The sequence below is a fragment of the Heliangelus exortis genome, chromosome W (assembly GCF_036169615.1).
Source record: "Heliangelus exortis chromosome W, bHelExo1.hap1, whole genome shotgun sequence".
In the NCBI taxonomy this organism is placed as follows: domain Eukaryota; kingdom Metazoa; phylum Chordata; class Aves; order Apodiformes; family Trochilidae; genus Heliangelus; species Heliangelus exortis.
Window position 1 is genome coordinate 3,562,923 of NC_092453.1, and position 15,179 is coordinate 3,578,101.

Here is a 15,179-nt window from a genome sequence, read left to right on the forward strand (position 1 = left end):
CAGTCAAGTAGAAGAATCTAAGACAAGTATCTACTACTTGCTTGTGTGAGGGAGCCCAACATCTTGTCAACACATAGATTACAGGATCAGATTTTTTTTGTACTACTATTTTCATTTTCTTTATATTGCCTTGCTTGCATTCATGGTGAAGCAGCTTCACATTTTGCATATTTTGATACAAATATTTATAGTATTTTTCCTCCGTGTTTATATTTAAGAACAGTCAAAGGCAGAAGAGAGCTGTTTTGTGAGTCAAGGATTGGTTTCTTATGGAACACAAATATGATGGCTGTATTATGGTATGGTAGATTGACCTTGGCTGGACACCAGATGCCCACTGAGCCACTCTGTCACTCCCCCTCCTCAGCAGGATGAGCGGGAAGAGAATAAGCTGGGAAATAATTTTAGGGTCAATATAAAGGCAGTTTAATAAAGCAAAAGCAAAGGCTGCTTGTAGGAGCAAATGAAAAAACAAGATTTATTCTCTGCTTCCCATCAGCAGGTAATGTCCATCCACTTCCTGGGAAGTTGGGCTTCAGGGCAGGTGGTGGTTTCTCTGGAAGACAAATGCCTTAATGACAAATGCCTTAATAACAAATGCCTCCACTCCTCCTCCTTTCTCTTGACTTTGATTGCTGAATGTACCTCAATATTCCTTTTGTCAGTTTGGGTCAGCTGTCCTGGCTATGTCCAAACTCTTGTTCACTGACCTTTGGGGTGCAGGGGGGATGGTGAAAAAGCCTTGATGCTGTGCCAGCACTGTTCAGCAGTAGCCAAAACACTGGTGTTATCAACATCTTTTTAGCTGACAATGCAAAGCACACACTATGAGGGCTGCTATAGCCCTGGAGGGGAGAGGAGCCCAGGCAAGCTGCTCCATGTTCAGGGATCACCTCCTCCATGCCCAGGAACAATGTGTCCCAACAAAGAGGAAGGCAGGAAGGAATGCCAGGAGGCCTTAGTGAATGAGCAAGGAGCTCCTGACTACAGTTAAATGTAAAGGCAAAGCCTACAAAAGGTGGAAGCAGGGACAGGTAACCTGGGAGGAGTACAGAGAAGTTGCCAGAGAAGCCAAGGATCAGGTTAGGAAAGCCAAAGTGCAGGAATAATTGAATCTGGCCAGAGATGTCAAGAACAACAAGAAAAGTTTCTACAGGTATGTCAGAAATAAGAGGAAGATTAGGAAAAATGTGGGCCCTCTTCAGAAGGAAACTGGAGACCTGGTCATGCAGGACTTGGAAAAGGCTGAGATACTCGATGATTATTTTGCCTCAGTCTTCTCAGGAAAGGGCTCTCTTCACACCACCCAAGTCACAGAAGGCAAGGGAAGGGACTGGGAAAAGGAAGATCTGCCCACTGTAGAAGAGCAGGTGTGAGGCCATCTCAAGAACCTGAAAGTACACAAGTCCATGGGACCCAATGGAACTGGCAGATGAAGTTGCGAAGCCACTGTACATCATATTTGATAAATCATGGAAGTCTGGTGAAGTTCCTGCTGACTGGAAAAGGGGAAACATAACCCCCATTTTCAAAAAAGGAAGTCCTGGGGAACTACAGGCCAGTCAGTCTCACCTCTGTGCCCAGCAAGATGATGGAGCCGATTGTCATGAAGACTCTGCGAAGGCACATGGAAAATGAGGAGGTGATTAGTGACAGTCAGCATGGCTTCACCAAGGGCAAGTCCTGCCTGACTAATTTGGTGGCCTTTTACAATGGGGTCACTGCGTTGGTGGACGAAGGGAGAGCAACTGACGTTATCTACCTGGACTTGTGCAAAGCATTTGACACTGTCACACATGACATTCTGGTAGCTAAACTGGAACAATATGGATTTGATGGATGGACCACTCATTGGATAAGAAACTGGCTGTATTGCTGCACTCAAAGAGTTGTGTTCAATGGCTCAGTGTCCAATGGAGATGTGTGATGAGTGGTGTTACTCAAGGGTCGGTACTCAGACCGGTGCTATTTAACATCTTTGTTAATGACATGGACAGTGGAATTGAGTGCACGCTCAGCAAGCTTGCTGATGATACCAAACTGTGCAGTGAGGTTGACATGCTGGAGGGAGGCCATCCAGAGGGGCCTTGACAAGCATGAGAGGTGGGCTCATGAAGTTGAACAAAGCCAAGTGCAAAGTTCTGCTTCTGGGTCAGGGCAATCCCAAGCACAAATACAGGTTGGGTGGAGAATGAATTGAAAACAGCTTTGAGGAGAAGGACCTGGGGGTGCTGGTTGATGAAATGTTCAACATGAGCCAGCAGTGCGTGCTTGCAGCCCAGAAAGCCAACTGTATCCTGAGCTGCATCAAAAGAAGCATGGCCAGCAGGTCAAGGGAGGTGATTCTTTCCCTTCTACTTCACTCCCATGAGACCCCACTTGTAGTATTTTGTCCAGATCTGGAGCCCCCAACATAAGAAGGACATGGAGGTGTTGGAGCGAGTCCAGAGGAGGGCCACAAAGATTATCAGAGGGCTGGAGCACCTCCCCTATGAAGACAGGCTGAGAGAGTGGGGTAGTGGGGTTGTTCAGCCTGGAGAAGAGAAGGATCCAGGGACGCATTATAGCAGCCTTCCAGTACCTGAAGGGGGCCTACAGGAAAGCTGAGGAGGGTCTTTTTATAAGGGCTTGTAGTGATAGGACAAGGGGCAATGGCTTTAAACTGGAAAAGGGTAGATTTAGATTAGATATAAAGAAGAAATTCTTTAGTATGAGGGTTGTGAGATACTGCATCAGTTGCCTAAGGGATGCTGTGGCTGCCCCCTCCCTGGAGGTGTTCAAGGCCAGGTTGCATGGGGCTTTGAGCAATCTGGTCTAGTGGGAGGTGTCCCTGCCCATGGCAGGGGGTTTGAAACTGGATGGTCTTTAAGGTTCCATCCAATCCAATTCTATGGGAAAAGTTAACTCCATCCCAGCCAGACCCAATGCACATTGAGGAAGAAGGTATATATAGAGAGCTTTTGCAAGGCAGGGCAGTAGATAAAATTAGCAAACTTCTTCTGGGTTTTCCTCCTGCTGATCCTCATCTCTGTTGGTTCTTGTATTTCATGAAGTTGAGGATAATTTCAAAGATATTATGTACTTCCACCTGAGTACTCTTCACATTTTAATGCACAAGCTTCTGTCTATCTCAACCACTTTTTGGTATCCTGTTTTTAAGTGTAGGAACCTCTCACAATATTACCATAAGCCTCATTCAGCTAGTTAAAATTGTAAAAAATCAAATTAGGTGATTCATAAAGGAGTGGCTTTGTATTATTTGTGCTAGTATTAGCATTTTTTAACCTTCAATTGAATGTGTGTGAACAAATGAAGGAATAGTTTTGTGGACATTAGGGTAGTTAATCAGTGAGATTCATTTGCAGGTGCTTTATACTTTGCTCTAGCTTTGTAGACTAATAGCCCATGCCTTGGTATTGTGAGTAGGTTAGAAGGTACTATAAGTGCATAGAGGGGCATCTAATGAACATGTGACAGATACCTAAATGCTGTCTTAGGGATATTGTAGTCTCAGGCTATGATACTGTAAACTACACATTTCAGTCAAATTTCTGTGAAACCCTTTGGTCAAATGGCAATGTGTCTGCAAAGTTGTGACAGTTTTTAAAACAAACAGAAAAAGGTCAAACCCAGAACAATGGACTTATGCAAAATTACAGTCAATATGTTGTTCCTTAGCTACTGAATCCAGTAGCTCCTCTCACTCATTTCTGTTCCTGGCCAAGTTTAACATATGGAAGTATAAGAATTTGTGCTATTCTAGCTTTCTCTTGGATCTTGATAACTCATTGAGACCATGTCAAAATCATCATAGTACCCAAAGAATCCTCATCCACTACCCCGGGGATTACAAGAAGCCCTTTTGCTGAATACCCACTATGGCCCAATATAAGGCCTACTGTATCAATAGGAAGGGGCCCCATAATAGTGGTAGGAATTTTTTTAATCCCCATCTCAGGAGTTAGTACACATCAGGAGGCGGCATGGAGGTACAGTCCTGCTCTGCCGGGGCTTGCCCTGCTGAGGCTTTGAAGCTGTGACTTGCCGGGATCATTTGTGGAGGTGTCAGTGACATTGCTGCTCCTATTGTTTTGGGGGGCTGGGGAAGGCCCCACTGCCAGTTTCCTGACAACTGAACCCCATTCTTATAACATCTTTTTCTGCATTCAGATGCCCAGTGAAACCCTTTCTGACATTTCAGACATAATTGAGGAGGTGGTCTGGAATTAGGATGGCTCTTTGTCCTGCAATCTCTCACTAGATGTCCCTCTTTACCACAATTAGTCAACATTTCAAAGGTAATAGCTACATTTGCCTGTTGATTTTTTTAAGCCTGATTCATGCAAAGATCATGATAATACATTTTCCAGAGTAAATAGTCACCTCCATCTAGGGTAGTACAAGCCAGTACATTCCAATCATAAGGGCACATAGCTTCAGTGGCTACAAGTTTAACTATAGTACGTGCCTAAGGTGCAGTTGGACCATACATAGCTGCAGTCTGTTTTAAATCTTTCAATGTCTTTAAAGGTATAGCTCTATGTGAGCGAAATACCTGCCCAGGATTATTAGGATCAAGACCCTCCATAACAGGGAATGCCTGAAAAAGTTCCGAGGGACTTCTTCCCCATTCTCCAGTGTAGCATTAATACCTTTTTGTATGCCTGTCTGCAATACAGAAGCAGTCAGAAGTTGAGGTGCTAGAGGCATGGAAGGAGTTACAGGTCGGTGAACAAGGGACTTGCTTTCTTGTATATCTGGCTCATCCTGAGGTTGCAGCACATTTTCTCCTCTATCACCATCTTGACCCTCGTCCTGTGTAGCAACTGCAGCATCTATCATACTTGGTCTGTTAACTAATTTTAATTAAAAATCAGTCTGGGGGGTTAAACATATCTTTAGAATATTACAAATGGAAAGAGCTGTTAAAGGAAAAGCATCTGGTCCTTCCTCTTGAAGCTGTGCATTCATTTGTTTCCCTGTAGTCTCCCACTGGTTTAAATCAATTGTTCCTGCTGTGGGGAACCAAAGACAACATCGCTCTATGCATCGTAAAATTTCCTCTATCTGTTCTTTTGAAATATGAAACCCTCTTTCCTTAACTACCTTTTTCAGTACGTTAATATACTGATCTCTATCTTTAAAGTGTATTTGACCCATATTGTTCATAAATAAGTTTATACTATAGGCAACCAGATTCTATGAAAGAGTTAACCAAATCAGCTAATTTCATTACTGTTCCCTCTACCTATTAGCGGCTAGAGGGTGGGGAGGGAGGGTAGGGGAAATAGCGTGTTCACCACTTTTGGTTGGTTTTTTAGTTTTTAAAATAAAGGGTTTGGGAGAAAAATGCACAGTTTTCTTAGTGAGCACTTTCATTCACAAGACTCATATATAAAAATCTCTTAACAACCCTTGAAATTTCATATCGGAACTCTGCGTCTCACTCTCACATTCACTCTTTCGCTTTTACAACTACAAAACTGTAACAGTCTGTTGCATTAAGAGAATAATCTTGGTTCCCTGACTCCGCTTCTTTGAAATAATCAAATGTTGTTAACCTGGTAGCTTTTGGGTTTTTAGGGTTTTTTTAAGAAAGAGATGTGCATTATAGGGAAGAGCAAAGACATGTCAAACATGTGCATCAGTTTCTTGCATATTTTAATTTTGCAAATGAATGGATTGATCTTAAGTAAATTAAACATAAAATTCCAAGGCAAATGCCAAGTTTCAGTCAATTATTACACAGGTATTGTGAGGAAACACTGACCCAAAATTAGCTACACAGCAGCCCTGACAAGGTAACATATTTCTAGGATGTGCAATTATTACAACACCTACTTTTACAGTGAGTTAATATTTCTTAATGTTTTTCAATTTGCATGTTTCAATTCCTAATAATCAGTGTAAAGGAATGCTGTTCCTTTCTCCCTCATGAATTCAGAGGTATGGATGTCTACTGAGAAATACAAAAGTACTTATGTTCTCCCTGTATGTACAGGGCATGTATGTATTGTGTAAAGCATTGATGTAACCTATTTCTTTGTGGTGTGAGGTGCACTAAAGGTGAATGACAACTGTTTATTTCCAAAATGAGAGCTATTTGAACCAAAGGTCTGTTTTGGTAAAGCTGGCTTTTCCCAGGTCAAAAGGATTAGTGTTGAATCAAAATAGGCAATTCCTCACTGCAATGTGACAGCTCTAATATTCATTCCCTTGTGAAAATAATTTCAAATTGTAGTCACACTATGACTGATCTTCCACCTATCTTCTGGGAGAAAAAATTGCATATTAATTTGTGATATTTTATCACTGTGCTATGAGGAGCTTAATATTGGAAAGAAATGGGTCACAGTCAAGGAATCCAAATCAGAACTTTACTTTTGGTTTAGTTTAGGGGAAGATGTGTCAGCCTTCTGAGATCCAATATGAAAAGGTATTTAGTCCCTGGGGAAAGGGAGACAGAAAAAAGTGAACTGTGTTAGAAAAAAAGAATATGTAAGCACAAACATTCTCTGGATCATTGTTTTTTGTTTTGTTTTTTTGTTTTCAATTAATGAGACATTTGTTTATATTGTGGATGGCATTGTTGACATCATTAAATCTAGTCAAACAGGTAAACTTACTTGAGAATGCCAGGATTGTATTTTGGGAAACTTCTTTTTAGTATAGACTGTTGCGAACAGCAGTTTCCAGGCTGAAGCAACTAGAAATGGGTTTAGATATGTTCCCCACAACTTAATTACAAGTAGTTGCACTTCATTTTTTCCATAAGCCTTATCAGTAGTAAGGTACAAGTGCGATCAGCAGTTTCCCCATATAGGAGCCATTAGGCAGAAAATAGAGAATCTCTTGTTTGAGGCCAGTGTAAGCTTTCATGTTGGTGGTTACATTTAAGGGCCAGCTCATGAGGGCTTCCACTGAGCAGCATCAGAGTGAAACAAGAAGAATATCCTCCAGGCTCCTTCCAGTTGGTATGTGGTAAAACTTGGGCACAAGTGAACATTTTCCTTAGACTTCTCAGTGCTGGGATCAGGACAGGAACCAGTGAATTGAGAGAACCAGAATGGAACAGGTGTCAGGGGAGGACGAAGGTGCTTCAGGAAAAGGAGGAGGAAGAAATATGAATACAGGCAAACACACAGACACTTGGGGGGGATCACACATATACACACAAAAATTTGAAACCCCAAATAGGCTGAAGACTGTAAGGTCGTTATACTTCCTTCTCCCAGATAGTAGCCATTGTAGCACTACAGGAGCTGAGCCTGAGGCTCTTTCTGTTCCTTGCTCTTCTCAGGGTAGAGTTTTTTCTCTCCTCTTTCTGCAGGGAACCAGGCATCTGTGAAAGCTGGGCAAGATGTGCATGCAGCTTGCCCCTGAAGTCATCGTTAGCAGGGTGCAGTTTATCTTTTTTAAGTGGTTTGTGTGAGTTTATTAGAAATACACTTGTCCTTGTGTCCACTTGCATAAAACTAGTGTGGATTTCTGAGACAATCGCTGTAATTATGTATTATGTAATTATGCTTGACATAGTTTCCTTATCTAAACCAAAAAAGCTTTCAAAGGTTTTTGGTACTTTGGCATATCTTCCCTTTCCTGCCTCTTAGATATTCTGCATGTATAGTGGACCTTCTGAAGAAAGCAAGGGAATTCCTTTGCTTCTAGTGGTGTTTCTGAGATGAAGAAAAAGCCGTTCATTTTGTAGGGGCATGATATAATTAGTAGGGTGCATTCTGCCTTGTTGGATGATTGAAATACTTACCACATGTGGTTAAGATATTCCACTTTGCTGAAAACAAAGTCTGAAAACACTGGGAATCTATTTACAAAGTAATACATTGTGGGGGGTTTTTTTAGGTACTGAGAGGTACAGTGTCTCCTTAGTGACCTAAAGTAATACTTGTTTTTTAAAATAAATAAGTACGCCCAAGATAACTATTCTACAAGGCTTTCCAGTATGCCCCATCTTCTGTTTTATTTTGTATATTGCAAGAAACATAGTACTTTTGTCTTGGGCAGTGCTGAATATATTGATGCTTAATAATATGAACCAGTTGTAATGCCATTCAGAGGGACTTGAACAAGCTAGAGAAGTGGACCCATGTGAACCTCATGAAGTTCAACAAAGCCAAGTGCAAAATCATGCACCTGAGTCAGGGTATAGATACAGGCTAGGGGTTGAAGAGATTGAGAGCAGCCCTGCAGACAAAGACTTGGGGGTACTGGTGGATTAAAAACATGAGCTGCCAATGTGCACTTGTGGCCCAGAAAGTCAACTGGATCCTGGGCTGCATTAAAAGAAGCGTGGCCAGTAGGTTGAGGGAAATTCTGGCACTCCACTATGGTGAGACCCCAGCTGGAGTACTGTGTCCAGCTCTTGAGTCCTCAGTACAGGAAAGGACAGGGTCCTGAAAAGGGCCAATAAAATGATCAGAGGGCTAGAGTACCTCTCCTATGAAGACAGGATGAAAGAGTTGGGGTGGTTCAGCCTGGAGAAGAGAAGGCTCTGGGGAGACCTTATTGTGGCATTCAAATACTTTAAGGGACCCTACAAGAAAGATGGCAACAGACTTTTTAGCAGGGCCTGTAGTGATAGGAAAAGGAATAATGGTTTTAAACTGAAAGAGGGTAGATTCAGACTAGATAAAAAGAAGACATTTTTTATGATGAGGGTGGTGAAACACTAGAACAGATTTCCAGAGAGCTGGTAAATGCCCCATCAATGGAAACATTCAAAGTCAGGTGGGATGGGGCTCTGAGCAACCTGACCTAGTTGAAGATATCCCTGGTCATTGCAGAGGGGTTGGACTAGATGGAATTTAAACGTCCCTTCCAACTCAACCCATTCTATGATATAATTTTATTCTGTTTGGGGAGTGAAGTGTGTTGAAGAGTGTATCTTAAGAATGCCATATAATTTGATTTTAAAGGAAGTTTTTAACAACAGTATTGGCTTTATTCACTCCCATGGCAAGTTTTAGACACTTATAAAAAAAATTAAAAATCCAACCAAAACACAACCAAAAAACCCCAAAACCAAAACCCACAAACAAAAGCCCAACAAAACAGCATCCTCTACTGTATGTAACTACTATGTAGTGATAATCTGCATTAGTGTAGTGTCTCTCTGGTGTTCTGCACTGTACCATATCATATTTTGTTGTGGTTTTCAGATTTCTTTGATATTACTTCCCCATTCCATGTCAGCCTGAATAGGAGTGGACTTGCAAACTGAAGGATTAAGCTGTTTCCACTGGCTCCTGTTCTGTGGCATACTGACATGCTGAGTTACTTTAGGAATTAATGTAATGTGATGGCCTGTGCTCTGGGTATTCATTTTGTATTCTTAGTTAGCAAAGAATACTTAAATATAAGGATTCTATTATCTTGGAAGAACCAGATACATTTTTATTGGGGTTTTTTTAGCCTGTCATAAAGACTGCACAGTTTAAGCATATTCTTTGTATTGCTTATAGTATGTAAGGCATGCTCTTAATGAGAAAATGAACTATTGCTAAACAGTACTTTCAGATGTCTGCATGCACCTGTCAAATTTCATGCTAATGAAAAGACAGCTGTTTTAGAGAAAAACTTAATTTTAAAATGAAAAACAGTTAAAAATTGTTGCTGGAGACCCTGATGTATTTAAGCATATAGTGATGTATTTAAGCTCTATAGTGTCAGGGAGCAGGCTCTAAAGTGATGGTATATGCGAAATGTCAGTATAAATTAGCTTTCCCTTCGAGCTCTGTAAACAGAAAATGTAAAACAAATTTTTTAGTGTAACCAAATTACTAAAGTGGTAGCAATAAAAATATCTTATTCCTATTAGACTGCATAAAATGAACATTTACTGGATCTCTGAGGTCCAAATGTATTTGGGAATGAGTTATATGATCAACAGTACTTCTACTGGGTTTTGAGTGTGGATGTATATGTTTACAAAATACATGCCTTACTAATGCACTTGTTTGGTTCCTGTCATGTGAAGATAGAAGATACATAGTACATAGTTCTTGTTTGTAGTAAACATTTGCTTCTGGTACAAAAATTAGAAGAAAATCTTGGGTAATTTCCTGCTGTAACTTTATGTGAATGCTTGCTTGCTTTTGACTGATGTTCCTGTCTGATGGGCCATACATCATGAACTATGTATTTTCTAATACAAAAGACCCACTTAATGCCTTTTAATTGAAAAGGTTGGCTTGATACGGTCTTTCACAAAATCATCAGAGTTGGAAGGGACCTCTGGAGATGATCTATTCCAACCCCCTGCTATAGCAGGATTGCCTAGAGCACATTACACAGGACTGCATCCAGATGGATTTTGAATGTCTCCAGAGAAGGAGACTCCACAACCTCTCTGGGCAGCCTGTTCCAGTGCTTTGTCACCCTCTCACTAAAGAAGTTTTTTCTTATATTTAGATGGAACTTCCTATTTTCCAGCTTGTGCTTGTCCTTTCACTGGGCACCACTGAAGAATCTGGCTTCATCCTCCTTACAACCACCTTTTAGATATTTATAGACATTGATAAGGTCTTGTCTCAGTCTTCTCCTCTCCAGGCTAAACAGCCCCAGCTCTCTCAACCTTTCCTTGTAAGAGAGATGCTCCAGTCCCCCAGTCATCTTTGTTGCCATCCACTGGACTCCCTCCAGCAATTCCCTGTCTCTCTTGAACTGTGGAGCCCAAAATTGAACACAGTATTCCAGATGTGGCCTCACGATGGCAAAATAGAAGGGGAGTATGACATCCCTCGACCTACTGGCCACACTCTTTCAACTGCTTCAAAGGGGCCACACCAGCTCCAAGACTGTATCAGAAATTCAGCCTACCTGGTGTTAGGCATAGCTGGGAAGCAAGCAGCATAGCCTTCAAGAGGAGAAAAAGTGTTACAGTACAAAAGTTTGCAGTTAGTCACTGACTGCTGCATTTTTAATAGAAAACATAATTTAGCATTATTTTTTTTTTAATCAGGTGCTCTGTGGATGTGTATAGTCTTAAATCCCCACTGCAAGTTGGAGCAGAAGGACAGTTGGCTAAAACATCTGAAAAAATGGAACAGTGTGGATGTTTGTCCCTGGGAAGATGGAAATCATGGAAACGAGATGCCCAATTTAACCAATGCTTTGCCTCAGGGTGCAAATGCTAACCAAGGTGAGCCTAAATATATACGTGGACTGCAACAAATAATATAGCTTCTATCTTATATACTCTATCCTTGCAGAATTCATCACTCTTTCCTGGGACAAGTAACTTTCTTGTTGAGTATTGACCAGCCAAATTTATTTTCACTAATACTATTTTTGCGGAAAATATAAATAGTGGGGTGTTTGTGCTGGGGCTGCAATGTTTTCAAAGCAAGTATTTGTGTTCACTTAAGCCTTCTAACTTTTCACTTGGTCCTTCTAAATACTTGTTGCATGAGAATTGGATGTCCCGGAAATACGTAATGTAAAAGCCTGTTGTTTCTTTGCTTGAGTATAATATTATATCCTTTCTGGTGCTGGGGGTTTTTATTTTGTTTGCAGTTACAAAGCTTTTGAAACTTACTGAAAGCACAATCTCTTGTAACCGCATTAAACTTTGTGTGAGAAACTATCTGTAGGATGTGCTCTGTGATGTGCAGTCTGCACTGATGGGGGTGTGTGCAGAGGCAGCACTGCCTTCTTGGAGGAGGTGTCTCTTTTTACTAAATATGATGCTTTCTACTAAAAAATGTGATTATCAGATCTGACAGAAGCCTTCTCCACTCATCTTCAAGCAAAGATTGCAACTTTGCTAATAACTGAAGAATATGTAGAATATTTAGCTGCAAAAAAAACCAAAAAACCCTCATAATCCTAAAAACCTTCAGTATTTTGATGCATATTTCATGTAATGATTATAAAGTTAAAATTAAATGCTTGTGGGAGGTGGCAGGTTTGGGCTTAGATTGTTTTTTCCTTGTTTCTTTTTCTTGGAAGATTACCTCTGAAGGAAATAGACTTGGTTCATTTTTAAATCTCACAGCTAGCTGGGAACGGAAGTTAATTCAACATATAACTTCCTACAGAGGTATTTTACTTTCTGGATCTCATGATGTTCGGCTCAACCTGGGTAGGCTAGTGGCAGTTCTGACGTTTGAAGATCTCTCTTTCTGAATGCAAAGTGAATGGCACACACTTTGTCTGAGTTTTTGGGTAACAGAATGTGAAATGTCATCCGCAGACGGGAGCAAGGCAGGCTGCTGTCAGTTGGGGGTTGGTGAACAGGCAGAAGACAAGAATACAGTGAATGACTGATTTACATATGCATGAGTAAAAGCTGATGCAGCTTTCTAAACTTGTGAAAATGACAGATTCATCGAATAGGCCGCATCGGACGGTGTTCACTCGAGCCATAGAGGCGTGTGATCTGCACTGGCAGGACAGCCACTTACAGCACATTATCAGCAGTTACCTATACACAGATTACTGTTACCATGACAACACTGAAAATTCACTCTTTGACTCTCATGGGTGGCCCCTCTGGCACGGTAAGTGGCTAAACTGGAAAGACATTACCATTACTTGTTGCTTTGTTCAGTTTCTATGGCATTATTTTGGGAGGATTGTGGGTAGATGATTGAAATGCCTGGCATAAAGAACAGAGGCTCCCTTGAAATGCTGGCTCAGAAGTTGTCCTTTAAATCTCTCTCTAGCATAGTTTTAAAAACAAAACAAAGAAAACAAACAAAAAAGCCCTTTTGAGTAACCTAGCAAAATAGGCCATTGCAGACATGTAAGCATTGCTATTCCTCAATTATTTTCTCCATTTTAGAACATGTTCCTACAGCCTGTGCAAGGGTGGACGCATTACGATCTCACGGATACCCACAGGAAGCTCTGAGGCTAGCAATAGCTATTGTTAATACACTAAGGCGGCAGCAACAGAAACAGCTGGAAATGTTCCAGTCTCAGAAGAAAGGTAAATGTGTTCTGTTGCCTCCATTTCTGTTTCATGGTACCCAAGGAAGGAGTTTTGAGCACTACTGTGAATCCTATATTTGAACAAAACCTAAAAGCACTTTGTATTATTACATAGGAGAAATTTTCTGAGTCTTTTTATCGTGTAATATATCTCTCCTTAACATGTTCCCTTAAAACCTTTGTACTTTTTCCATCTTCTCAGACTGTGAAGGTAAAAAGGGAGGGGACTATGTCTATGTGCATATATGTACATCCCACTGACAGGTGTGAAGGGTCTGCTGCAAATGTGCTGTTTGTAATACTGTTCCTTTTCATTCCCAGTTGCTAATGCAATATCTAGATATTCAGTATTTCTGTTAAGTTCCTTTCCCTGTGAGCAGTTTCTATATCTGTCAACTAATATTATACTATCATAAAAAAATGGAGTGTATGAAACCCCAAAACAAGGAAGTTTGTAATTTCTGTGTTGTTACCAGTTTTGGATTTTTTTCTTTTTACATTTGGTATTTTTAAAATATTCTTTTAATACTGCAAAATATGCTGGTCTTCTCTATAATAAGATTAATTCTGCAGCTACATCCCATCACTAGGTTTCAGTTTAGCAACCACAACACACTTCTACTTAGCTGTTTTGGGCTTGTGCAGCAGGTCATCGGTAGAGGGGGGGGGGGGGAAGCACAGGTGTGCCTCCTATGAGAAGCTGCTGGAAGCTCCCCCAGCTTTAATTCTGGCCCTGCCTCTGGCCAAGGCTGAGCAGATATGGGAAGCTGGATGCGCTTCTGCAAGTAACATATTCAAGAAGGGGGAAAAAGACCTGCAGAGGAGAGGAGGTGAGAGAAATGCCGGAGGAGAGATACAAAGGTCCAGAGATACAAAGGTCTGTGAGGAAGGAGGGGGAAGAGATGCCCAAGCAGAGATTCCCCCACAGTCCATGGCAAGACAGCAGGCCGTCCCCATGCAGCCTATGGAGGAAAAGGGTGGAGTAGTCCATGAAGGACCACAGTGAGGCAGATGTGGATCTGCAGACATGGAGGACCCCGTGCGAGGGGAGGTGACTGTGTCTGAAGCAGGCTGTGACTCTGTAGGAAGCCCACACTGGAAGAGTCTGTTCCTGAGAGACTGCACCTTGTGGGAGGGACTCATGTCAGAGGAATTCATGAAAGACTCTCTCATGGGAGGGACCCTGCACTGGAGTGGGGGGGAAAGCTGTGAGGAGTCCTCCCTCTGAGGAGAAAGGAGCAGCAGAAACAATACATGGTGAACTGATATTAAACCCCCACTCCCCATCCTCCTGTGCCACTGAGGGGGAAGCAGGAGAGAAGTACTTTGGGCCTGGGAAGAAGGGAAGGGGTGTGTGGAAGGTATTTAAGATCTGGTCATGTTTTCTCTTTCTCCTGATAGATTAAATTTTACTTTCTCCCCAAGTTCAGTCTGTCTGTTTTGCCTGTGACCATAACCGGAGAGTGAAAGTCTCCCAGTCCTTGTCATGATTCAGGAGCCTTTAGGTGGATTTCCTCCACTCTATCCCACAGTGGGGTAATGAGTGAGCGAAGACCTGGTTGTTACTGGCTGGGCCTAAGCCGCAACATTAGCTTTCATTCATGTGACTGATCTGATGTCCATAGAACCACTTGCATGATTTAAAGTTAAATGCCTATATGATTGGAGGACTGAAGCCTGCCTTTGTTTGGCATGACACAAGTGAAGCTTGTAAGTAGACACAATAGATTAAATGAGTCATTAAGAAGTCACTGATATTAATCCTTTTTGGTAATATTACATGCTTCTATCTGTCATCTTCAGCACGTTATTTGTTAGCAAGAATTATTTACTTGTTTGTTTTTCATATTTTGATTATTTCTATTAAAAAGACACCCTTCTGAATACTCAGTTCAATAGCATAACTGTATTTCACTTTGCAGACCCACGTTTTAAAAGGCAAGAAGCAAGCTTTTAAAGCTTTGTGATAATACATATGATTACTCAGAAAGATGACACTGTGAACAAGAGAGCATAGGCAGGTATCATCATCATCATCATGGCTTGGCTTCACGAACAAGATTTAAGAAAGGCTCTACCCATGCTTGCTCCAAGCACGCTGATGGCTGATAAGGCCAATGTGGGATAGGCAAGTCTGGTTGCAAAAGGCACAGCAGAAAGTCTCTTGTGATGGTACATTCAAGGCACGGTTCTTTCTGTGCTATCTTTTCTCCTTGAGACTGATTCTA

At 41.4% G+C, this 15,179-nt stretch overlaps 1 protein-coding gene across 1 annotated transcript in view; it reads left to right on the top strand.

Moving 5' to 3' along the window:
• LOC139789139 (zinc finger SWIM domain-containing protein 6-like) overlaps positions 1 to 15,179 on the top strand; it is a 109,695-nt gene that overhangs the window by 81,577 nt on the left and 12,939 nt on the right. Inside the window, exons 5-7 of the mRNA XM_071729667.1 lie at positions 10,979 to 11,158; positions 12,342 to 12,518; positions 12,803 to 12,949. Of these exons, the coding sequence (XP_071585768.1) occupies positions 10,979 to 11,158; positions 12,342 to 12,518; positions 12,803 to 12,949 (504 nt within the window). The remainder of the gene's footprint in view (positions 1 to 10,978; positions 11,159 to 12,341; positions 12,519 to 12,802; positions 12,950 to 15,179) is intronic.